The sequence below is a fragment of the Leopardus geoffroyi genome, chromosome A2 (genome assembly GCF_018350155.1).
Source record: "Leopardus geoffroyi isolate Oge1 chromosome A2, O.geoffroyi_Oge1_pat1.0, whole genome shotgun sequence".
Taxonomy (NCBI): Eukaryota; Metazoa; Chordata; class Mammalia; order Carnivora; family Felidae; genus Leopardus; species Leopardus geoffroyi.
The window spans coordinates 162,934,811-162,961,034 of NC_059331.1; the positions used below are offsets into that span (position 1 = coordinate 162,934,811).

The 26,224-nt window shown below is 44.6% G+C and overlaps 1 protein-coding gene across 2 annotated transcripts; it reads left to right on the top strand.

The window, feature by feature from the left end:
* Positions 1-17,544, top strand: GIMAP8 (GTPase, IMAP family member 8). 2 transcript variants are annotated; one of them, XM_045496120.1, is made up of 5 exons: positions 1-133; positions 5,196-5,856; positions 9,854-9,899; positions 12,602-13,228; positions 15,517-17,544. In XM_045496120.1, the coding sequence occupies exons 1-5, from the start codon at positions 99-101 to the stop codon at positions 16,212-16,214; spliced, it is 2,067 nt and encodes a 688-aa protein (XP_045352076.1). In that variant the 5' UTR covers positions 1-98; the 3' UTR covers positions 16,215-17,544. The 2 variants fall into 2 exon arrangements, with proteins under 2 accessions (XP_045352076.1, XP_045352075.1); XM_045496119.1 differs by having other exon boundaries at positions 21-133; positions 5,193-5,856.
* Positions 17,545-26,224: the final 8,680 nt, after the last annotated feature.

Below are 26,224 nucleotides of genomic sequence, written 5' to 3' on the forward strand. Positions count from 1 at the left end.
CTCACCGCCTCTGAGGGCCCGCCCCTGCTTTCTCTCCGCGCGGCCCTCCTCCCGCCCTGCGCCGGCTGCTGCGGGACTCTCGGCCACTTTCCGGAGCCATGGAGCCCACGACGCGCCCGGAGCCGGAGCCGAGGTGCCTGCGCATCCGCGCGGGACGGGGGGCTGGGGGCCCGAGGCCGGGCGGGCCGCGGGGAGGGGCGGAGTGGGGGAGGGGGGAGGGGGGAGGGAGGCGGGCTCCTCGCCTTCCCCGAGGAGGGCTCGGCGGCGAGGGGTCGATGGCAGGGCTGGGGGAGGAGGCTGGTAGCCACGGATCCGCCCCGTCCACGCTCGCTTTTGTTCCCCACCCCGTGCGCTGTCGGGTCCCCTTAACTGAGCCCTCGGGGTGGCCGGTGGTTGCCCCAAACAAGACTTATGATTTTGCCTACATTTGAGCCCCCTGGGCTGTCACCGTTGAATGCTTTTCTGTCCTCCTGATGACTGCCTGACCTGCGGGGCTGGGAGTGCGTCCTCCCCAGGCTAGGCTCTGGAAGCTTCTCTGGCCATCTCTTTCTGTGGGCTTGAACTTCCCGGGTGCAGGGCAGATTCCCCAGACCATTGGGAGCTTTGCTTGGACGGCTGAACCCACATCGCCCTCGAGCTATACCCCGAGAACAAGTACAGGTTGCTGGAGAGTGTCACTATAGTTCTGGAGTGAAAGCTCTCGTTTTCTCTCTCTCCTTGCCCTGCTGGGGTCTCCAGAGGGGCTGGGAGATGGTCAGAGGGGAGTGTGGGTAAAGGAAAGAGTGAGGGAGGGGGAGTTTTGGTTACCTTTTGTCCGAATTTTTTTTTTTCTTTTTTTTTTTTTTAAATATTTTTTTTGAGAGAGAGAGAGAACGAACAAGCAGGGGAGGGGCAGAGAGAGAGAGAGAGAGATGGAGACAGAATCCGAAGCAGGCTTAGCGCTGTCAGTGAAAGCCCCACATGGGGGTCCAACCCATGAACCTTGAGATCATGACCTGAGCCAAAGTCAGCGGCTCAACCACTGAGCCACCTAGGCACCCCCTCTGCTCCAGAGAAAAGTTCGCAAGGGGAGGGCGTAGGTTGGGTGGGTCCCTGATTTAATATAACACACAGTTTAGCAAAGGCTCATTAATTTACACACACTATGATGGGTAATCATGTGAGCAGTGGAGCTTACTTGGGAAATCAATTCCTTTCTTCTTCAGACCTGCTGGAGATCTCTGCTTCCTTCAGCTATTTGCCCACTAGTGTCTTTTTTTTTTCTTTTTTTAAAAAATTAATGTACCAAAAAATATCACTTCATTGGCTTGGGATACAGTGTGAAGTTACTTCTCTTTTTTTTAATTCAAAGTGGCATCACTTCAGTCATTCTCTTCATTTCTAAAAACTGTTTTTCTTCCTTTCCTCACCCCTCTACCCCATGATCATTCATTTAACACCACTTATTAAGCCTATACTATACGCCAGGCACAATATCAGCGACTAGGGACACAGGACAAGACAGGCATGGTCTCTGCTCTTAGAGATTCATACCAAGGGTGGTAGAGAGAATTTCAAAGTTAGATGAAGTAAATACTATCAGCTGGTGCTTATCGAATGCCTTCTCTGGGTCATAGATGCGATGGTGAACAAGATAAAGCAGGTCCTCCTTCTCATGGGACTTACCTCTTAGCCATGGGGAGACAAAAGAAAGCAATAAGCAAGTAAATGCACAATGTGAAAGGTGGTTGCAGTGGTTGCTGGGGGCATACAGAACAGGCATGTGGGGGACGCAGAATGCTGTTGGGATGCAGTAGGGCGGATTGCTGTTAAATGTAGGATGACTGAAGAAGGCCATCTGTCCCACAGGGCCAATGCGGTAAAGATCTAAAGGAGGTGAACGTGCCTTGCACGAGTCCGGGGGAAGAGTGTTCTAGCTCAGGTGAACGACCAGCACCAAGGCCCAAGGTTGCACATTTGGGGAACAGCAGGGAGGTCCATGTGACTACAGGAGACAAAACAAGGTGGAGAGGGGTGGGAGATGAGATCAGAGAGACAGCTAGAGTCCAGATGGGTAGGGTCTTGTCGACCACTGTAAAGGCTTTGCTTGTTATTTCAAGTCAGGGGGAAGCCACGGGGGGACTTTGGACTCATGAATGACATTATCTGTCTCCTGTTTGTGCAGGAGCACGCTGACTGTCTACAGACCATAGCCTCTAGAAGGGTAGAAGCAGGGGGAATCAGTGATTCTGTTATTGCAGAAGTCCAGAGAAGAGTTGATGATCAGTTCAGTCTGGAAAAACCATGAAAGGCTTGACCCCAGCTGACACTTCAGCTAAGTGGGGATCGAACTGTGAGATCATGACCTGAGCCAAAGTCGGACACTCAACCAAATGAGCCATCCAGGTGCCGCTCATTTTTAAATTTTGTAATTACTTCTCTTAATTTATGGATCAAAAAGAAATGATTGAAATTAGAACATATTTAAAACCGACTAAAAAAAGGAGTGGGGAGAACAACTCTATGCGGATATCCATTCTTCTAAAACTAAGCTGCAGGGACGCCTGGGTAGCTCCGTCGGTTGGGCCTCCGACTCTTGACCTCAGCTCAGGTCATGATCTCGCAGTCTGTGAGATCGAGTCCCATGTTGGGATTCTCTCTCTCCTCTGTCTCTGCCCCCTTGTGATTTGTGCATGTGCTCTCTCTCTGTCTTTCTCTCAAAATAAATAAATACTTAATAAAAAAATAAAACTAAGCTACAAATTCAATGCAACAACACTCTAGATTTCAACAGGGTTTCCTGAAGACAATGACAACTGATTTTCAAAGTTCTACAGGGGATTAAAAAGCCAAGAATACCGTGACAGTTTTGAACAATAGCAAGGTGTTGGAACCTGCTCCATTACATAATGAAGCCTCATTTTAGAGTTATATTTTTAGTAGAATAACATTAAGTCATCTTGGTTTTAGTAATTAAGGCTTTCTGGTTCAAGAATAGATTGAGTGTCCAGTGGACAAAACAGACAACCTAGGGAAAGACTCATGGAAACATGGGCCCCTGGTATCTGACAGAATCATTTGGAAAAGGATAGACTGTTCAAGAAACAGTTCTGGGAGGGGCGCCTGGGTGACTCAGTTGGCTGAGCGTCCGACTTCGGTTCAGGGCATGATCTTGCAGTTCGTGGGTTTGAGCCCTGCATCGGGCTCTGTGCTGACAGCTCAGAGCCTGGAGCCTGCTTCAAGTTCTGTGTCTCCCTCTCTCTCTCTCTCTCTGCCCCTCACCCACTTATGTTCTCTGTCTCTCTAGCTCAAAAATGAATAAACATGAAAAAAAAAAAGAAATAGTGCTGGGAAACTTGGCTCTTCCAGTGGTTTCTGATTCAGTTAGGAATGCTAATCTTTAACCAATGGTGGCTTAACACCAGTGCTTCTCAAACTTGAATGCTCATGAGAATCACCTGGAACTTGTCAAATGAAGAATTCTCATTCAGCAAGTCTGGCGTGGGGCTGAGATGTATTTCTAACATGATCTCAGTTATTGGCAATATCGCTTGTTTGTGAACCACACTCTGAGTAGCAGCAGCTTAAATCATTAGAATATCAGCTGTTTACTTAGCAAAAGGGCAATCTCAAGGATGTTTTGGTAGCCCAGTGATGTCATCGGGGATCCTTTTATCTTTCTGCTCTGGGGTCTTTCAGCAACATTTGTTCTCTTATTTGTTACCTCATTGCCTCATGATATCTGCTGCCATTCCAGATGTCACATTTAAATGTCAAATAAGAAGAAGGGGGAGGAGGGGCGTCTGGGCGGCTCAGTTGGTTAAGCATCAGTCCGACTTCAGCTCAGGTCATGATTTCACTGTTCCCGAGTTCAAGCTCTGCTGACAGCTCAGAGCCTGGACCCTATTTGAGATTCAGTGTCTCTGTCTCTGCCCCTCCCCCATTCATGCTCTGTCTTTCTCACAAATAGATAAGCTTTAAAAAACTTAAAAAAAAAAATAAAAAGAAAAAATAAAAAGAAGAAGGGGGAGGAGGTGAGAACAGGAGCTCTCTACTTGAGTCTGCCTCTATCATCAAGAAAACAATAACATTCCTAAAAGGCCCAGGCAAATATTCCCTCAACTGTCATCAGGTTGAACTGGGTCACATGGCCACCCCTGGTCGAAAGGAAGCTGGGAGAGAGAACGTATTAATTTCCTGTTGCTGCTGTAACAAATTGCCACAAAGTTAGTTGCTAAAAACCCACCAAGCTATTATTTTACAGTCTGGAGGTCAGAAGTCCTAAAATTAGTGTTGGGCAGGATTCTTCTGGAGGAGGCCGTGTGGCAGAAGCCATTTCCTTGCCTTTCCCAGCTTCTAGAAGCTGCCTGCATTGCCTTTGGCTGGTGGCTCCTTATTCCATTTTTAAAACCAATCGTGTATCATTTTCAAATCTTTCTCACTCTCTGACCTCTGCTTTTGTCCTCACACCTCCTTTTTCTTACTCTGACTTTCCTATCTTCCTCTTGGAAGGACCTCTTTTAGTGTGATTATATTGGATCCACCTGGATGATCCTCTAGGCTCCTCTTATCTCTCCGTCTCAAGAGCCTTAATCACATTGGCAACGTCCCTTTTGCCATGTAAAATAACACAATCACAGATTCCAGGGATTAGCACATGGACATCTGGTGGGGGGGCATTATTCTGTCTATCACAGTTTCCCCCAGCATGTACAATGGGTGATGAATACAGAGAAGGGGGTTGTTGGTTTAGTCAGTCAACAGTGTTGAATGTCTTTTTTTTAAGTGTTTATTTATTTTGAGAGAGAGAGAACAAGAGCAAGCGAGCAAGGGAGGGGCAGAGAGAGAGAGAGAGAGAGAGAGAGAGAGAAGAGAATCCCAAGCAGGCTCTGTGCTGTCCTCGCAGAACCCCATGTGGGGCTCGATCCCACAAACCGTGAGATCATGACCTGAGCTGAGATCAAGCGTTGGACACAACCGATCGAGCTACTCAGGTGCCCCTATGGTGCTGGGCATCTTACCAGTGTGGATTTATTTCAGAGACAAGAGCACAGAGAAGATTGTGGGAAACAGGATTTCTTATCCCAATCTAGTCTGAGTTGACTTTAGCAGGCCACATCCTTTGGGAAAAACAAAAAAGAAGGCATTTTTCTTGCTGCTCCTCTATCCACTCTTGCATGGGTTGAACACTGATGTGTTGCTTTTTGTCCCAGCAGAACCAACCAGAGCCTGTGTCAGGAGAGGAAACTGGAGCCAGAGTGCTCCATGCCGGAACTAAGGCTTCTCCTCTTAGGCAAAAGTGGTGCAGGAAAAAGTGCCACAGGAAACACTATTCTGGGCAAAGCTGCATTCGTGTCCAAATTCAGTGACCAGATGGTGACTAAAACATGCCAGAGAGAGAGTGGGTTCACAAAAGAGAGAAGGGTTGTGGTCATTGACACCCCTGACCTTTTCTCCTCAAAGTCTTGTGCCAAAGACAAGCAACATAACATTGAACACTGCTTCGAGCTCTCTGCTCCCAGCCTCCACGTCCTGCTTCTGGTAATCCCCATCAGCTTTTATAAGGTCGAGGACATAGAGACAGTCAAGGGGATCCAGGAGGTGTTTGGAGCTAACTCCAGGAGACACATCATTATTGTCTTCACTCGGAAGGATGATTTGGAGAATGACTCACTGAAAGATTGCATTGAAGCTGAGAACTCCCTTAGGGAGTTGGTTGAAAACTGTGGAGGCCGATACTGCGCTTTTAACAACAAGGCAAGTGAGGATGAGCGGGATGTCCAGGTGAGAGAGCTCCTCTGCATGGTCCAGCGTTTGGTGGATGAAAACGGAGGACCATATATCGTGAATCTCAGAAATGAAGGCAGTGGATTCCTGGTAAGAAATGCTGAAGGTCCTCAAGGATCTTTGTGGTGAGAGCTAGTGGGTTGAAGAGAAGCACGGATAAGTGACCTGTCACATTGTGTGGTGGAACCTAGGCTTTGTTTAGGAGGTGTTTTTCTATGATCTGGAAAGATGAGGCACCAGATGGTAGGTTGCTTTGAGGATTACCCTTTGGACTTTGAAATTTATTGGCAAATTAATGGATACAGTTAAGTCCTTACTTAAGTTTTTCCCTCACAGTATTGGACACACAAATAGACCCTTTCTTCCCTTGGCTTCAATACAGCTATACTCTTTTTGGTTTTTTTCCTCCTACTCTTTCTGGCTCCTCTGGAGATTGTTGAGTTCTCTTCACATGGCCTCTAAAAGTTGAGATCTTCAGGGTGTGGTTCTAGGCTTTCCTCAATTCTCTGCCCTCCAGCTTTGAGCTCCGTTGATCGCTAATGGTTTCCAGATTTGTCACTCCTGTCCAGGCCTCTCCTCTGAATCCTGCTCCCTTATCCAGTTGCCGTCTGATGTCTCCACTTGGCTCTCCTACGGGATCTCAGGCTTCACAAGGTTACACTTTTGGTTTTCCCTCTGAGATGTATGAGACTTCAGTTTTCTCTCAACTGGGTAAATGGTGGTGATGCTCCTGATGCTCCTTGAACCTAAACCCAGAGGTCGGCTTTGCTACTACTAGCTGGCAGCTGATATTTGAGAAGTCCTTAGGTCTTGTGTGATTGGTGTGCCTGGAATCCATGCATTTCTCTCCATCTCCACTGCCCCCCCCTCTGCTCCAAGCCAGCCTCCGTTCTTGCCTGTACTGTTTTACAAACAACCTTCCCCTCATTCGTTCTTGTGCCTTACCCGTCAATCTATTTTCTACACGACAGCCAGAGTGGTATTTTATTTAATTTCTAGACTTGAGTGGAAAATATATTTGTAATGAAGGAAGATACAAAAATCCAGGGTTTTGTTTTCGAGGACCTCACGCTTCTGTTTGAGTGACTCATGCATAAGACACGAAGCAGTTCCTGATTCAGTGTAAGTAAGTGAATGTTGGTACAGAGGAGTCTTTAAATGCAAGTGTCCATGGATGTAAAGCAAAGCAAAAATCCAACGTGGGGGCAGTTTTGGTCAGAGTGAATCTTCTGAGAACTGGTGAGTGTTAAACCCAAACAGGATGGAAATGAGAAGGAAGGCAATATTTACTGAGCACCTGCTAAGTCCCAGACCCCCAGACTGATCAAATCTTCACACCTACTCAATGTACGACGAGGACCCTGAGGCTCAGGAGAACTTGTCACTCTCTTATCTCCTGGCCCTGACCTCCCTCTCTCTCTCCTTTATAGCCTCTGTCTCTCCCCTGAAGGCTGTATGGAACAGGGATGTGAGCAGAGAGGATAAGGGGCACAGAATGAACTGTCCACAGTGTACCCAGAACACAACCCCCTGTTGTGTAAAATTCTGCAGTGACTGTACATTGATCTTCAGATCAAGTTTGGAATCCCTGACCTGAGCTGGCCCCTCACCCTCTAACTTGCTCTTTATGTGTTGGTCCCACCGGCCTTCCCTGTGGGGTCCTTGACTTATACTCATGTGTGCTCTAGAGCTTTGAACTTGGAATTTTCTCCACCTGGACACTTCCCCTCTCCCATCCCACCCCGTTCCAGGTCTGCCTCTGCTAGAGCTCCTTTGCTCAGAGAGTCTTCCCTGTGGGCCCCTGGGGTGAGCTCCTACAGCCCCCCTTCCCTCAGGGCGCTTCTCCTCCTCATGGCCATCAGCCAGTCAAGTGGTTGCTGTGTATGTGCTTTCAATGGGTGCCTCCCCACAGACTCCCTGAGGGACGGAACTCCTATCCTTTTTGTTGACCACAGTATCTTATTTTTCTGTCTTGTGTAAAAAGGGAAAATACTATGTATCTCAGGGTTTAATGAAATGCTGACAAAGTTATTTGCAAGTACTTGAAATGCAAGCATTCAGTAATTATTAGCTGCCATTATTACTATTATTTAATTTTTTAGTGTTTATTCTTGAGAGAGAGAGAGCACAAACAGGGAAGAGGCAGAGAGAGATGGAGACAGAACCTGAAGTTGTCAGCACAGAGCCCGACATGGGCCTCAAACCCATGAACCATGAGATTATGACCTGAGCCTAAGTCAGACGCCCAACTGACTGAGTCACCCAGGCGCTCCATAGTTGCCATTATTATTACTGTTATTATCATGGACGTGTATAAGTTTCACGTAAGTTATGGAGACATTAAGGACTTTAACAACCCAGAGACTGAGCAAGATTCCCACTTTTAGGACCCTGTTACCAAGAAAGGAAAACATTTGCACATATAAAGATGTATATATAAGGATATTTATCATTGCATCTTTTCAAATAGTAAATCCAGAAATAAGCTTATGATCTATCAATAAAGGAATCATTTGGCTCGGTCAGTACAGCATATGACTCCTCATCTCGAGATTGTTAAGTTCAAGCCCCATGTTGGGTGTAGAGATTACTTAAAATAAAATCTTTAAAAAAATACAGGAATCGTTACATTAGTATGGAATTTTCCATATCCATGCTGTGGAGTAAATAGCATCTTCTAGAAAAATTGGGTTGATCGATATGTACTGATTTGTACAAATGTACAGGACATAGTATTAAGCAGATTGAAACCTAGCCAAGTTCTCCCGATGTGTTCATATATGCTTGTGTGTGTTTGTATAAACTTAGAAAAACATAGAAGGATGTATGTGAATTAGCTATTGTTCCTTTGGTAGTGGATTGGGAATTTAAAAATTAGTAATTTTTAGGGGCATCTGAGTGGGTTAGTTGGCTCACGTCATGATCTCATGGATTGTGGGTCCGAGCCCCGCGTCATGCTCTGTGCTCACAGCTCGGAGCCTGGAGCCTGCATAGGATTCTGTGTCTCCCTCTCTCTCTGCCCCTCCCCTGCTTGTGCTCTGTCTCTCTCAAGAATAAATAAACATTAAAAACATTACTAATTTTTAGATCATACACATTTGCATTGTAAAAATGTTTTCCATTTAAAGAACATGAAAGACCTTGAGTTGTGCCAGGTAAGAAGAAAGAAGTGTGATAATCAGAGCTGAGTGGAGAAGACCCAGGGAGGGAGATGGTGGAAGGTATCAATGGTTTGGGGTAAGGCCAAGTAAGAAAGCAGAGGGAAAATTTCCTTGGCTAGCATGGAAATTTAACAAAGATAAGGTTAAAATAAAGTATTGGGAGTTTCTAAGAATAGCAGATTCATCCACATTGTGTATCGTTGTTTTCACCTTCTCTTTTGATTTCATGACAATTTAAGTTTGGGGTGCGACTGTATGGCTTGGCCAGGCAGGGGAAGGGAATACCAACTGTGTGTTTGGCCTTCCATCCTCTGTTGTCTCCATTTGCCCACCTGGATGGAGAAGGTTCCAAATTTTCCTGGCTCTCACGTCAGAAGAAGGATCATCTCTGTACCGGGGGTGTGGTGCAGGGAGAAGGCACCGGAGATGTGTGGGGAGCGTGACTCCTAATCTCCTCCCTTCCCCTGGTCCCTCAGATGCACATCACAAACATCACTGGGCTAGTTTCTTCTTCTGGGGAATCCAGAAGCTGTCTTTAAGCCTCTGGATTTTCTCCAGGAACAGAAAAAACTCTGGAAGACTTTGGAAGGGATTGCTATTACCACTGGGGACTGGGGAGAAGGAAAGTTAGAGCTTCAGGACAAATACCTTGGTTAGATGGCATTTGTGGGACTCACCTGAGTGAGAACAAGACCCATCTTCATATTTCTGGGAAGCCTGTTGTGGTGGCAACAATGGGGTTTCAGGATCGACTGTCATTATGGATGGGTCTACAGAAGCCAACAAGGAATAGGACCACGGCCTGAATTTGACCACATCCCAATCATCAAATTACTCTGAATTATATACTTGTGTCTCCATTTCTTTGCTTTGTGAAAAGATGAGATTTTGGGTCTCTGAGCATCATTTCCCCCTTTATTTTCTAGGATCATGTGAATGAAGCCACATCTCAGAAGGGGGACAATCCACATGGTAAGATGATCCTTAAAAATGTTAAGCTCAGGGGTGCCTGGGTGGTTGATTGGGCATCCAGCTCTTTATTTCGACTCAGATCATGATCTCACAGCTTGTGAGTTTGAGCCCTGCATCTGGCTCTGTGGTGATAGTGTGGATCCTGCTTGGGATTCTTCCTCTCTCTGTGTTCCCCAACCCTGCTCGTGCTCTCTCAAAATGAATAAATAAATAAAAACTTAAAAATTAAAAAAAAGTTAAGCTCATATCTATATTCTTTTGAATGCATTATGCATCAAAATGAAGTGGAAAAAATAGATAATTAGAAACAAAGATGCGCTCTGGGGACCTTGCTCAGGTTGGTGTCCGCAACCTGTCCCCCAGGAAACTCCTAACACTTGGGAGTAGGTATGGCAGCAGCAAAGGTGGTGGACATGGAGTGGGTGTCCCTGGCTTTCTCTGAAATGTTGTGGAGGTGGGCTTGTCTTTTGTGGCTTTTTTTGTGACTCAGCCTTGTCTTCCTGGCCCTGGATCCAAGACTATACAATGTTGACTCCTACTGGGAAAGCAGAAATTACCTTCTTGGGGAGCACTAAGTTATAGGATTCTGTAATGGAGTTCAGTATCCATGTAATGATTGCCGTTAATGATTCATCCTGCACACTGCACAAATCGATACATATAGATCTACCTCACTCTGTTTAGTAGATGCAGTTTTGTTCATGGTAAGGGCGTACACGCCTTCCTTCCTCCCTTCCTTCTTTCCTTCCTTTTTTTTTTATTATTTTTTTTTAAATCAGGCTTAAAAAATTTTTTTTAAGTTTACTTATTTATTTTGAGAGAGAGAGAGAGAGAGAGAGAGAGAAAGAGAGAGAGAGAGAGAGAGAGAGAGAGAGAGTAAGAGAGCACAGAAGGGGCAGAGAGAGGGAAAGAGAATCCCAAGCAGTCTCTGCACCATCAGCACAGAGCCCGATGTGGGGCTCGAACTCATGAACTGTGAGATCATGACCTGAGCTGAAGTTGTAAGCTTAACTGACTGAGCCACCCAGGCGCCCCCAACTATCCCTTTATTGATGGACTCTCACGTTATTTCTGGGCCAGCTCTGTGCAAGCACAGAATATTCAGCAATGAATAAGGTAGGTGAGATCTCTGTCCCCATAGAACTCCCCCAAATAATAACAATAAAATAATAATAATAATAATAATAATAATAATAATAATTTTTATTAACTAGAATGTTTATAGCATTTTATTTATTAAATAAAATAATTATTCTTTTATTATTATTTCAATTTTAATAATGATAATAATTGCAGTTGACATTATGTGCTGGAAAAATATATAGAAATAATTCAATCCTCCTAGCGTATAAATATAATTCTCAGAACAACCATATATTCTTAACAACCCTAAAGTGTATTCCTCATGACAGCCCTAGGAAGAGGGTGGTATTATCATTAGTCTCATTGACAGATGAGTAAACTTAGCCAGAAAGATGTGAGCTTAGGCAGAAGTAGGGATTTAAAATTCTCCGGATGCCCTTCTGTCAAGACCTGAAGGAACTTACCTGTTATGGCCCCAAATTTTGCCTCGTGGTGGTGAGGAAATAGCACACCACGGGTAACCACGGGGTGGCTCAAAAAGTTGGAAGTGACCTTTTATATGATGTAGCCTTGTATGAGGTGATTTGGAAGAAAGTAGGAGCTTTCCCAAGGCAACATAACGAGGACGTTGTGTCACTAGCATTTCAGTGGCTTTCTTTCAATGCCGCGTTCATTCCACCTCCCAGACTTGGCGGCTCTGACACCAAGTGACAATCCATACCCTTAGCGCCCAGGATGCCTCAAACTCTGAATATTCTCTGTATTGCTGACTCTGCCCTTTGCTCAGCATGGAGGTCTGGTGTTGACCTTGGATCAAGGAGAAGTGATGGGGACAGGGCGCGTGTGCAGAAACGGTTTTGTGGTACAAGTTTCTACAGTCATGTATTGAGGCATAATGAACGTAGAGTGAAATGCACAGATCTTAAGTGTAGAGCTCAGTGACTTTACGTATCTACCCATAGTGACCATCCTCTAGATAAAGATCTTGAGCATTTCCGTCACCTTACCTAAGTTCCTGCTGCCTCTCCCCAAAGGGAACTGCAACCCAGATTTCTATCCCCATAGATTAATTTTGTCTGTTCTTGAACTTCATATAGTGGAATCAGATAGCATGTGGTTTCGTGTCCGGCTTCTTTCATTTAGCATGTTTAGAAGATCCATGCGTGTTGTATATCAATAGTTCATTTATTCATTCTTTTTTGTTTTGTTTTGTTTTTGTTTTTGGTTGCTGAGTAGTCTAACACTTTATGAATATACCACCAAGGGGCATTTTAAACTCAGATTCTCCCTTGTCCTGCCTCAGCCCATGGACTTCATGGACTTTGGTAGCAAATGAAAGGAAATCTAAGGACGAAGACCTGTAAAGGCCAAGTTTAACTGATTTTCATGTTTCTGGGAGGTCTTGAGCTTTTTACACATCTCCTAATTTATTCGTGGCCGCCTTTGTGGTTTTTACTTGAATGGGTGAGTGACTTCTGACCCGGGACTATCGTCCTGCTGTTCAGAGCATTACTGCCATTCTCTGTAAAAACTGGCAAGGAGGAGAAATCATAAAACCTGTCCACATCTCCATATTCGGCCTCAAGAAGAGACTCTGAATCTGACCTTTTGTCCCACAGGGCCAGGGGAGAAGCAGCTGCAGGCCACAGGATGTGAACCGAGCCCTGAGTTGTTGGAACTGAAGATCCTGCTTGTGGGGAAGCGTGGAGCCGGAAAAAGTGCCGCCGGGAACAGCCTTCTGGGGAAGGGAGTCTTTGAGACCAAATTCAGTGAAAAGTCGGTAACCCAGATGTTTGCGTCTGTGAGCAGAATCTGGAGAGGGAGGAAAATTTGGGTCATTGATACTCCGGACATTGCATCTTCAAAGGACATTAAAACTGAGCTTCAGAGACATGCCCCTCAAGGCCTCCATGCCTTCCTGCTGGTGACCCCGCTGGGCTCTTTCACCAAGATGGATGAGGCTGTGCTGGACACCATCCGAAGCATTTTTGGAGAGAAATTCATTGAGTACATGATTGTCCTCCTCACCAGGAAGGAAGATCTAGGGGACCAGGATCTAGAGATGTTCTTGAAAAGCAATAATGAAGCTCTCTACCAGCTCATTAAGAAATGCAAAGACCGGTACAGCGCCTTCAACTACAGACTGACGGGGGCAGAGGAGCAGTGCCAGGTGGACGAGCTCCTACAAAAGATCGTGGACCTGGTGCTGCAGAACAGGGCCAAGCCATGCGTCATCAGCCAGGAAGGTACATATTGTGTAAAACACATTTTATATATGCTTTTGACAGCTAGATGTGACATGTGCAAGAGCTTTCTATTTTCTGAAGGGCAGAGAGAAGCTAAAAAGGACAGGTCCAGGCTCTTGACGAGCTTTTCTCTTTCTCTTTCCTTTCTCAAATGTTCCTAAGGTAATGAGCCTTCCCCCCGCACACTGTCCACACCTCGAACTCTTTAATTTTTCCTTCCTGATCCTTATCCCATCTCTTCAAGGGGATGGTGAAGGACTTAAGGGAAGGAGTTGAGCTTTTTCTAATCTCCCGTTTCCCCCACAGTGTATCTGTGGTTTGGGGCTCAGGACTCAGCGCTGGTGATGAGATAGTTCTGAACCATTGGTTTGCTCTTCTCTTTCTCTTAAGCCCACTCCATCTCTCTCTCTTTCCCTCTCTTAACTTCTTGGTTCTTTTTTTTTTTTTAAAGTTTATTTATTTATTTTGAGAGAGAGAGAGAGAGAGAGCAAGCATGGGAGGGGCAGAGAGAGAGAGAGAGAGAGAGAGAGAGAGAGGGAGGGAGTTGAGAATCCCGAGCAGGCTCCACACTGTCAGTGCAGAGTCTGATGCAGGACTTGAACCCACAAATCCTGAGATCATGACTTAAGCTGAAATCAAGAGTTGGATGCTTAATCAAGTGAGCCACCTAGGCACCCCTCTTTTTTTTAAGCTTAATAATTTATTTTTGAGGGAGGGAGAGAGAAGGAGAGAGAAGATCTAAAGTGGGCTCCATGCTGACAGCAGAGTCTGATGTGGGGCTTGAACCCATGAACCACAAGAGCATTACCTGAGCTGAAGTCAGATGCTCAAAAGATTGAACCACCCAGGTGCCCCAGCTAGATGGGTTTCTCAGTCCAGCCACACTACCTGCTTCTTTAGCAGAAGTCCCCATGCACTCTGTGCTACATGCTCTATTGCCCTGAACTGAGATTCTTCCAGGCCAGTGTGAGTCATCCCATTCTGTCCCATGGCAAATGTCCTCACCTGGGAAGAACACAGACTCAAAAGAGCCCTTTCATATTTGCCATGGAGCCCCAGGTGCTGGGGAGCCTCCTGAAGTAGCATAGATATGTGGGAATGTCAGGAGAGGCTGTGTGGAGAAAGCCCAGTTTGAAATGGGCTTTAGAAAATGGGCAGAGTTTGGATGGCTGGCAGAAAGCTGGAAGACATCGCAGAGGGCACACTAGCAATCTGGAACAATGATGGAAATGGAGGGTTCGTGCCTCTACATGAAGTGGGAGATCATGGAGGTTCTTGGGAGCCACCTTCCGAGGGTATGGGAGCAGGGACTGAAGCCTGTGACAAATGTGGGAATGTGGAAGGATTAATCTCTTTTTCATCCTTTATGCATAACTATGAGATTGTGGGTTCAGGACGAGCAGTTCAATAATTTCCCCTGGGGGAACAGCACAGGGTAGGCTTCCCTCACTCTTTGTTTCTGGGTGGATATTGGTAACTTGGCCAATGATGCATAATTGAGGACAACTGTGGAAAAAGGCAGCGTGGAAGAGAAAGACCACAGGACAAGTTCAGAGTCACAAGGAGTCCCCACTAGCACACTCTGCAAGGGCTCTGTACATCTGTCATTCCATCTAGAGGGACATCTGTTCTCCATCATCGCCCCACAGAACAGGGGAGGGCGTGTTCACTGTTATAACCTCTAGGTACTTTTTGACTCCTTGATGAAAGAAAGACACAGTTCAGTTTAATGTGGTTTTAATGAGATGTGAATTGTAGCATGATCCGAATGAAGGAACTAGTAATCTGTTGATAATATATGTAGTTGCTTTTTCATGAAAAGTTAGTTCTATGGCATAAATTTTCAAATACATCGAGGAGATTTTGCTGCAGTTACAGCACTAGGTTGGCAACAGGAAGCCATAGTTGCAGCAGGAACAGAAGCCCAAGAGATGAGATGTATAGCTCGGATGTATCTGAGTAGGTGATGGGTCATATAGCCAGTAGCACCCACAGGAGTCAGAGAAGGTACCAGAAAGAGGGAGCAAGTTCAGAGATAAGGACAGTGGCCATGTCATGGGTGAGCACCGGGCAGAGACGGTGGTCCAAGTCATGCTTGTGGGTTCACAGGGTGCTTGGCTGGAAGAAGCCGCCCCCCACCCCCATACTTGGGGATGGAGCTGCCGGGTGAGGGGGTGGCCACAGTGCTCTCTGAGCATCATCTGCTGTGATGTCTGGCATCACTTTGAAAGTCGCACACAGATCTATCTGCCCATGGTCATGAATCTTTCCTGCTTTCCTTTTGACAGACACGCTGAGCATTGTCCTCGTGGGGGGCAGTGGCACCGGGAAGAGCGCCACGGGGAACACCATTCTTGGGAGGCGTGACTTCCTCGACCAGCTCCGAGCACAGCTGATCACCAGGAAGAGCCAGAGCAGCAGGAGGATGTGGAAAGGGTGGAGGGTTGTGGTTGTGGACAGTCCCTTGCTCTGCCTGTCGGCCAGCACTGAGAGGTGTCCATCTGGGCTGGAGGAGGAGGTCAAACACTGTTTGTCCTGCTGTGAGGGAGGGAACATAGTTCTGGTCCTGGTGTTCCAGCTGGGACGCTTTACTGAGGAGGACAAAAAGGCAGTGAAGAATCTAGAGACCATCTTTGGGGAGGACGTTTTGAAGTACACGATTGTGCTGTTCACTCGGAAGGAAGACCTAGAAGGGGGGGACTTCAAAGTTTACCTCCAGGAGACAGATAACAAAGCTCTTAAGAACATAACTAAGAGGTGTGAGGAGCGAGTGTGTGCTTTTAATAACAAAGAAACTGGCCAAGCCAGGGAAAACCAGGCAAGTCTTCTTTTGACAATGGCCGTCAATCTGATAAAGAGCCACAGAGGGCATGGTTACCCCCATGAATGGGAGAATGTCAACAAAATCATTAGAAATAACCAGGAAAAGGACAAGCCCAAAGGCTTACTGAAAAATTTAAAAAGATATAGTATCATCGGTAACTGATGCACGTGGGGTGTCTTTAAGTTAGAGACACCCTCAGTTGGGGATGGGTGTGAGGTAGGGCTGGTGGGAGGGGAGGAGGGTCCATGTCTTAGAGGGCTTGAAAGGCACATGCTGGCCACCTTGAAATGCTTCAGCTCTTATTAGGTGAATAAATTGTCAGGCTGGGGCAGGGGATTAGAAAGGAGAAAGGAGAAATTAGGTGGGGAAATCTTGAAAGAGGCTCCTGAGATTGAGTGGCCATTGAGGGTCAGAATTAAATCACAAGAATCACCTCACCTATGGACATAGAGTGGAGTCAGGACAGACACGGTGACCAAGGCCAGCCCGGGGTCAGAATACAGACAAATACCCATGAACCAGGGGATCCAGACACATGAGGGTAGAGTAATGAGCAGTGTCCAGCCAACTCCTGGTGTGGCAGAGTGGACAAGCTGGATCCCGTGGGCCTCTGGGTGCCCAGGGCTGCTTGTCAAGCATGCTGGTCTCCTGAGCTGCCTTGTCGCCATTGGGCAGAACTCGGGGCCAGCACATTCTTTTCTTCCTGGGGTGGATATTCTTTAGTGCTGTCTTCATTCCAAGCCTGAATGGAAAGTGGGCCCCAGTCTACTCTTCTTTATTGTTCCTTAGGAAATGATCATGAGTCTGTGAGGTTTCCAAAGATTTTATTGCTAACCATCACAGTGAAAGAGAGTAGAACAAAAATCCAAAATGTGGTAAAACTGCCAACATGAGACAACATTGCAAAGTTCCAAAATTCTATGTAGAATTCTAGATTGCCTCCAGACAAGTTGAAAATTCCTTTGCACTTTTCTCTCTCTCTCTTTTTTGGATCCCTATGGGTTAGGAATTAGGGTAAAGCTCAGAGGATTCAAATAATAGTCTCGAACACACTAGGGGCTTGTGTCTCACGTCAGGAAGTCTGAGGGTAGGCAGTCTGAGGCTGGTGTGGAATGTGGCCTCCACACTTAAAGTTGCTTCTCCATTCCAGGATGGTGGTGTTCCCTGACATTTGAGCAGGTTATGTTGAGGGGTGCCTGTGCGGGCAATATTTGAGATGAGAATCATGGGGTTTTCTTCCAGGTAGGTGTAGTCAGATGCTGTCAGTATTAACTGTTTTATATATGCTTTGAGGACAGGATCTACATCATCCATATGCTTTTATTTTTGGAAAGTTATCAGTTGCCTTCAAGATTAACCCACTTATCAGAGCATGGACCGTCACCATCAATACTGTTGTACTCTGCATAACCCTGAAAATGACACATTCTGGAAAATGTATGTATAAGTATATTCAATTGAGTGAAATAATAAAGATGAATTATATTATAAATTCACGTCCTCCTGATTTCTATTTTTCTGACTCCGGGGCAGACCATGCCTCCATGAAGAGGCTATGCAGATGTTTAGACACCTTGACTCTGGTGAGGTTTTTGCATCTTGCGTGCATGAGGACCTTAGAGTGGGTGACAGCCATTTCACGAGGCCTCTGCCAGCTCAGGAATCTTCCACTCTGGGCATTTCACTAGAGCAAGGACAAATAAATTAGAACCAAGAGCATGGAAGGAATAAAGCCTAGAAGGCATTATGTGCCTCTTCCCAGAGCGTCTCTTCTGTTTGAAGGCAGGCACAAACCCCAGTGTGCCACCCTAGGTTGAGCAGGTGACATTGGAGCTGCATGAGGTGGGGGATGGGTGGGCTAAGCAATGTGGCATCTTCTCCCAGGCAAGACCTAACATCCGTCTCCACTTTCCTTTAGGACCACGCTTGAGACATGCGACAGTACTGCCATGTGGGTTCCTCCGAGAGGCACGTGCTGAGAATTAGGAGTGCCAGAGGCTTACGGGGCACAGGGGTGATGCCAAGGCTGTTAACAACTAAAGAGGCAGCAGAGGGCTGCCTCGGTTATTCAGATGGTTAAGCGTTTGACTCTTGTTTTTTGGCTCAGGTCATGACCTCGTGGTTTCCTGAGTTCAAGCCCTGCTTCTGGGATTCTCTCTCTCTTTCCCTCTCTCTGCCCCTCCCCTGCTCGCTCTGTCTCTGTCTCTCTCAAAATAAAGAAATAAACTTAAAACCCTTTCAAAAAAATAAAGAGGAAGCAGAATTGGTCTGAGAGAGCTTCCACACTGTGATGCAGGTCTGACACATGCAGGAGGAAATGGGGGAGGCGCTGCTTGGGTAGGGAGAGCTGCACATCTGAATAGTGGGTTCTAGGGCAAAAACTGACCCATAGTGATGATATCCTGCATTGGGCACTGGCAGCCTTTGGCTAGGGACTGGCTGGGAAGGGCATGGCTTTGGCTCAAAGCGGAAGTGGGTCCTGAAAGTGTCATAGTTGGAGGCTGCCAGCTAACTGCTGTCTTTGGAGCAGAATGGAAGTTTCCTCCCCTCTCCTCCCCTTCCTTCCTCTCCTCTTCTGTTCTTTTTTTTTCTTTTAATTTTTTTTAATGTTTATTATTTTTGTGTGAGAGAGAGACAGAGACAGAGAAAGACAGAGAGCAAGCACGGGAGGGGCAGAGAGAGAGAGAGAGAGAGCGATAATCTGAAGCAGGCTTCAGGCTCTGAGCTGTCAGCATAGAGCCCTATGCGGGGCTCGAATTCATGAACCACGAGATCATGACCTGACCTGAAGTCGGATGCTTAACCGACTGAGCCACCCAGGTGCCCCTATCCATTCATCTATTGATGGACACTTAGACTGCGTCCATATCTTGGCTATTATGAATAATGCTTAATGAACATGGGGGTGCAGGTATCCATCAAGATCTTGATTTCATTTTCTTTGGATATACACCCAGATGTGGGATTGATGAATCATATGGTGATTCTATTTTTTTAATTCCTTCTTCTTCTTCTTCTTCTTCTTCTTCTTCTTCTTCTTCTTCTTCTTCTTCTTTTCTTTCTCCTTCTCCTCCTCCTCCTCCTCCTCCTCCTCCTCCTCCTCCTTCTTCTTCTTCTTCTTCTTCAAGATTTTATTCTTAAGTAATCTCTACACCCAGCATGGGGCTTGAGCTCACAACACCGAGATTAAGAGTCACACACCCCACCAACTGAGCCAGCCAGGCACCCCTATTTTTAATTCCTTGAGGAACTTCTACACTGTTTTCCAGAGTGGCTTCACCAATTTACATTCCAACCAACAGTACAGGGTTCCTTTTCTTCACATTCTCACCAACATTTGTTATTTCTTTTTTTTTTTAAGTTTATTTCTTTATTTATTTTGAGAGAGAGAGAGAGAGTGAGCGAGAGAGAGCAAGGGAGCATGAGTGGGGTAGGGGCAGAGAGAGAGGGAGAGAGAATCCCAAGCAGGCTTCTTGCTGTCAGCACCGAGCCCAACGTGGGGCTCAAACTCATGAACCTGAGATCATGACCTGAGCTGAAGTCTGATGCTTAACCTACTGGACCACCTAGGCATACCTCTCTCCTGTTGTGGTTTCGATTTGCATTTCCTTGATGCTGAATGCTGCTGAGCACCTTTTCATGGTTTTTGCTGCCCATTTGTATGTCTTCTTTGGAAAAGTATCTGTTTAGGTGGTTTGCCCATGTTTTAATAATCAGTTCTTCTTCTTCTTCTTCTTCTTCTTCTTCTTCTTCTTCTTCTTCTGCTATTGCATTGCATGGGTTCCTTATATATTTTAGATATTAACTCCTTATCAGATATATCATTTGCAAATATCGTCTCCCATTCTGTACATTGCTTTTTCAGTTTGTTAATTGTTTCTCTTGCTGTGCAGAAGCTTTTTACTTTAAGGTTATCCCTCTTGCCAATATTTGCTTTTGTTGTCTGTGCAAAAAAATTATTGCCAAGACCAATCTCAAGAAGTATTTTCCCTGAATTTTCTTCTGGTAGTTTTACCATTTCAGGTCTTAAACTTACATCTTTAATTCACTTTGAGCTAATTTTCTAATAATAGACTCTAATAATGGACTCTTAAGTCCAGTTTCATTCTTTTGCATGTGGATATACAATGTCCCAATATCGTTTATTGAAGAGACTATCCTTTTCCCATTGAGTACTTTTGGATTCCTTGTCAAAGATTAGTTGATTAAATTTTATTTTATTTATTTTATTTTATTTATTATTTTAATATATGAAATTTATTGTCAAGTTGGTTTCCATACAACACCCAGTGCTCATCCCAAAAGATGCCCTCTTCAATACCCATCACCTACCCTCCCCTCCCTCCCACCCTCCATCAACCCTCAGTTTGTTCTCAGTTTTTAAGGGTCTCTTATGCTTTGGCTCTCTCCCACTCTAACCTCTTTTTTTTTTTTTTTCTTCACCTCCCCCATGGTTTCTGTTAAGTTTCTCAGGATCCACATAAGAGTGAAAACATATGATGTCTGTCTTTCTCTGTATGGCTTATTTCACTTAGCATAACACTCTCCAGTTCCATCCACGTTGCTACAAAGGGCCATATTTCATTCTTTCTCATTGCCATGTAGTACTCCATTGTGTATATAAACCACAATTTCTTTATCCATTCATCAGTTGATGGAAATTTAGGCTCTTTCCACAATTTGGCTATTGTTGAGAGTGCTGCTATAAATATTGGGGTACAAGTGCCCCTATGCATTAGTATCTCTGTATCCCATGGGTAAATTCCTAGCAGTGCTGCTGCTGGGTCATAGGGTAGGCCTATTTTTAATTTTCTGAGGAACCTCCACACTGTTTTCCAGAGTGGCTGCACCAGTTTGCATTCCCACCAACAGTGCAAGAGGGTTCCTGTTTCTCCACATCCTCTCCAGCATCTATAGTCTCCTGATTTGTTCATTTTGGCCACTCTGACTGGCGTGAGGTGATATCTGAGTGTGGTTTTGATTTGTATTTCCCTGATGAGGAGTGATGTTGAGCATCTTTTCATGTGACTGTTGGCCATCTGGATGTCTTCTTTAGAGGAGTGTCTATTCATGTTTTCTGCCCATTTCTTCACTGGATTATTTGTTTTTCGGGTGTGGAGTTTGGTGAGTTCTTTATAGATTTTGGATACCAGCCCTTTGTCTGATATGTCATTTGCAAATATCTTTTCCCATTCCATTGGTTGCCTTTTAGTTTTGTTGATTGTTTCCTTTGCTGTTTACCTTCATGAGGTCCCAATAGTTCATTTTGCTTTTAATTCCCTTGCCTTTGGGGATGTGTCAAGTAAGAAATTGCTGTGGCTGAGGTCAGAGAGGTCTTTTCCTGCTTTCTCCTCTAGGGTCTTGATGGTTTCCTGTCTCACATTCAGATCCTTTATCCATTTTGAGTTTGTTTTTGTGAATGGTGTAAGAAAGTGGTCTAGTTTCATTCTTCTGCATGTTGCTGTCCAGTTCTCCCAGCACCATTTGTTAAAAAGACTGTCTTTTTCCATTGGACATTCTTTCCTGCTTTGTCAAAGATTAGTTGGCCATACGTTTGTGGGTCTAGTTCTAGGATTTCTATTCTATTCCATTGGTCTATGTGTCTGTTTTTGTGCCAATACCATGCTGCCTTGATGATTACAGCTTTGTAGTAGAGGCTAAAGTCTGGGATTGTGATGTCTCCTGCTTTGGTCTTCTTCTTCAAAATTACTTTGGCTATTTGGGGCCTTTTGTGGTTCCATATGAATTTTAGGATTGCTTGTTCTAGTTTCGAGAAGAATGCTGTGCAATTTTGATTGGGATTGCATTGAATGTGTAGATAGCCTTGGGTAGTATTGACATTTTAACAATATTTATTCTTCCAACCCATGAGCACAGAATGTTTTTCCATTTCTTTATGTCTTCTTCAATTTCCTTCATAAGCTTTCTATAGTTTTCAGCATCCAGATCTTTTACATCTTTGGTTAGGTTATTCCTAGGTATTTTATGCTTCTTGGTGCAATTGTGAATGGGATCAGTTTCTTTGTCTTTCTGTTGCTTCATTATTAGTGTATAAGAATGCAACTGATTTCTGTACATTGATTTTGTATCCTGCAACTTTGCTGAATTCATGTATCAGTTCTAGCAGACTTTTGGTGGAGTCTGTCGGATTTTCCATGTATAATATCATGTCATCTGCAAAAGGTGACAGCTTGACTTCATCTTTGCCAGTTTTGATGCCTTTGATTTCCTTTTGTTGTCTGATTGCTGATGCTAGCACTTCCAACACTATGTTAAACAACAGCAGTGAGAGTGGACATCCCTGTCGTGTTCCTGATCTCAGGGGGAAAGCTCTCAGTTTTTTCCCATTGAGGATGATATTAGCTGTGGGCTTTTCATAAATGGCTTTTATGATGTTTAAGTATGTTCCTTCTATCCCGACTTTCTCGAGGGTTTTTATTAAGAAATGATGCTGAATTTTGTCAAATGCTTTTTCTGCATCGATTGACAGGATCATATGCTTCTTATCTTTTCTTTTATTAATGTGATGTGTCACGTTGATTGATTTGCAAATGTTGAACCAGCCCTGCAGCCCAGGAATGAATCCCACTTGATCATGGTGAATAATTCTTTTTATATGTTGTTGAGTTCGATTTGCTAGTATCTTATTGAGAATTTTTGCATCCATATTCATCAGGGATATTGGCCTGTAGTTCTCTTTTTTTTTTTTACTGGGTCTCTGTCTGGCTTAGGAATCAAAGTAATACTGGCTTCATAGAATGAGTCTGGAAGTTTTCCTTCCCTTTCTATTTTTTGGAATAGCTTGAGAAGGATAGGTATTATCTCTGCTTTAAATGTCTGGTAGAATTCCCCAGGGAAGCCATCTGGTCTTGGACTCTTATTTGTTGGGAGATTTTTGATATGATTCAATTTCTTCTCTGGTTATGGGTCTGTTCAAGCTTTCTATTTCCTCCAGTTTGAGTTTTGGAAGTGTGTGGGTGTTTAGGAATTTGTCCATTTCTTCCAGGTTGTCCAGTTTGTTGGCATATAATTTTTCATAGTATTCCCTGATAATTGCTTGTATCTCTGAGGGATTGGTTGTAATAATTCCATTTTCATTCATGATTTTATCTATGTGGGTCATCTCCCTTTTCTTTTTGAGAAGCCTGGCTAGAGGTTTATCATTTTGTTTATTTTTTCAAAAAACCCACTCTTGGTTTCATTGATCTGCTCTACAGTTTTTTTAGATTCTATATTGTTTATTTCTGCTCTGATCTTTATTATTTCTCTTCTTCTGCTGGGTTTAGGCTGCCTTTGCTGTTCTGCTTCTAGTTCCTTTAGGTGTGCTGTTAGATTTTGTATTTGGGATTTTTCTTGTTTCTTGAGATAGGCCTGGATTGCAATGTATTTTCCTCTCAGGACTGCCTTCGCTGCATCCCAAAGCGTTTGGATTGTTGTATTTTCATTTTCGTTTGTTTCCGTATATTTTTTAAATTTCTTCTCTAACTGCCTGGTTGACCCATTCATTCTTTAGTAGGGTGTTCTTTAACCTCCATGCTTTTGGAGGTTTTCCAGACTTTTTCCTGTGGTTGATTTCAAGCTTCATAGCATTGTGGTCTGAAAGTATGCATGGTATGATCTCAATTCTTGTATATTTTTGAAGGTCTGTTTTGTGACCCAGTATGTGATCTATCTTGGAGAAGGTTCCATGTGCACTCGAGAAGAAAGTATATCCTGTTGCTTTGGGATGCAGAGTTCTAAATATATCTGTCAAGTCCATCTGATCCAATGTATCATTCAGGGCTCTTGTTTCTTTATTGACTATGTGTCTAGATGATCTATCCGTTGTTGTAAATGGGGTATTAAAGTCCCCTGCAATTACCACATTCTTGTCAATAAGGTTGCTTATGTTTGTGAGTAATTGTTTTATATATTTGGGGGCTCCCATATTCGGCGTATAGACATTTATAATTGTTAGTTCTTCTTTTTTTTTAATTTAATTTTATTTTTTTTAAATTAATTTTTTTTTCAACGTTTATTTATTTTTGGGACAGAGAGAGACAGAGCATGAATGGGGGAGGTGCAGAGAGAGAGGGAGACACAGAATCGGAAACAGGCTCCAGGCTCCGAGCCATCAGCCCAGAGCCCGACGCGGGGCTCGAACTCACGGACCGCGAGATTGTGACCTGGCTGAAGTCGGACGCTTAACCGACTGCGCCACCCAGGCGCCCCTGTTAGTTCTTCTTGATCGATAGACGCTGTAATTATTATATAATGCCCTTCTTCATCTCTTGTTACAGCCTTTAATTTAAAGTCTAGCTTGTCTGATATAAGTATGGCTACTCCAGCTTTCTTTTGACTTCCAGTAGCATGAGAGATAGTTCTCCATCCCCTCACTTTCAATCTGAAAGTGTCCTCAGGTCTAAAATGAGTCTCTTGTAGACAGAAAATAGATGGGTCTTGTTTTTTTTTATCCATTCTGATACCCTATGTCTTTTGGTTGGCTCATTTAGTCCATTTACATTCAGTGTTCTTATAGAAAGATATGGGTTTAGAGTCATTGTGATGTCTGTAGGTTTCATGCTTGTAGCGATATCTCTGGTACTTTGTCTCACAGGATCCCCCTTTAGGATCTCTTGTAGGGCTGGTTTAGTGGTGACGAATTCCTTCAGTTTTTGTTTGTTTGGGAAGACCTTTATCTCTCCTTCTATTCTAAATGACAGATTTGCTGGATAGAGGATTCTCGGCTGCATATTTTTTCTGTTTATCACATTGAAGATATCCTGCCATTCCTTTCTGGCCTGCCAAGTTTCAGTAGAGAGATACGTCACTAGTCTTATCAGTCTCCCTTTATATGTTAGAGCACATTTATCCCTAGCTGCTTTCAGAATTTTCTCTTTATCCTTGTATTTTGCCAGTTTCACTATGATATGTTGTGCAGAAGATCGATTCAGGTTCCGTCTGAAGGGAGTTCTCTGTGCCTCTTGGATTTCAGTGCCTTTTTCCTTCCCCAGAGCCGGGAAGTTCTCAGCTATTATTTCTTCAAGTACACCTTTAGCACCTTTCCCTCTCTCTTTCTCCTCTGGAATACCAATTATGCATAGATTATTTCTCTTTAGTGCATCACTTAGTTCTCTAATTTTCCCCTCATACTCCTGGATTTTTTTTTATCTCTCTTTTCCTCAGCTTCTTCTTTTTCCATAATTTTATCTTCTAATTCACCTATTCTCTCTTCTGCCTCTTCAATCCGAGCTGTTGTCATCTCCATTTTATTTTGCATCTCATTAATAGCATTTTTTAGCTCCTCTTGGCTGTTCCTTAGTCCCTTGATCTCTGTAGCAATAGATTATCTGCTGTCCTTTATACTGTTTTCAAGCCCAGCGATAAATTTTATGACTATTATTCTAAATTCATTTTCTGTGATATTGTTTAAATCGTTTTTGATCAGTTCGTTAGCTGTCGTTATTTCCTGGAGGTTTTTTTGAGGGGAATTCTTCTGTTTCATCATTTTGGATAGTCCCTGGAGTGATGCGGAACTGCAGGGCACTTCCCTTGTGCTGTCTTGAATAACTTGTGTTAGTGGGCAGGGCCGCAGTCAGACCTGATGTCTGCCCCCAGCCCACTTCTGGGGCCACAGTCAGACTGGTGTCTACTTTCTCTTCCCCTCTCCTAGGGGCGGGATTCACTGTGTGGTCACGTGGCTTGTCTGGGCCACTTGCACACTGCCAGGCTTGTGGTGCTGGGTATCTGGCCTATTAGCTGGGGTGGATCAGCAAGGTGCACAGGGGCGGAAGGGGCAGGCTCAGCTCACTTTTCCTTCAGTGATCCACTTTGGGAGGGGCCCTGCAGCACCGGGAGGGAGTCAGACCTGCCACTGGAGGGATGGATCTGCAGAAGCACAGCATTGGGTGTTTACGCGGTGCAAGCAAGTTCCCTGGAAGGAACTGGTTCCCTTTGGGATTTTGGCTGGGGGATGGGCAAGGGAGATGGCGCTGGCGAGCACCTTTGTTCCCCGCCAAGCTATGCTCTGTTGTCCAGGGCTCAACAACTTTCCCTTCCGTTGTCCTCCAGCCCTCCTGCTCTCAAGCAGAGCTGTTAACTTATAACCTTCCAGATGTTAAGTCCCGCTTGCTTTCCAAACACACTCCGTCCCGCCCCTCTGTTTTTACAAGCCAGACTCGGGGGCTTTGCTT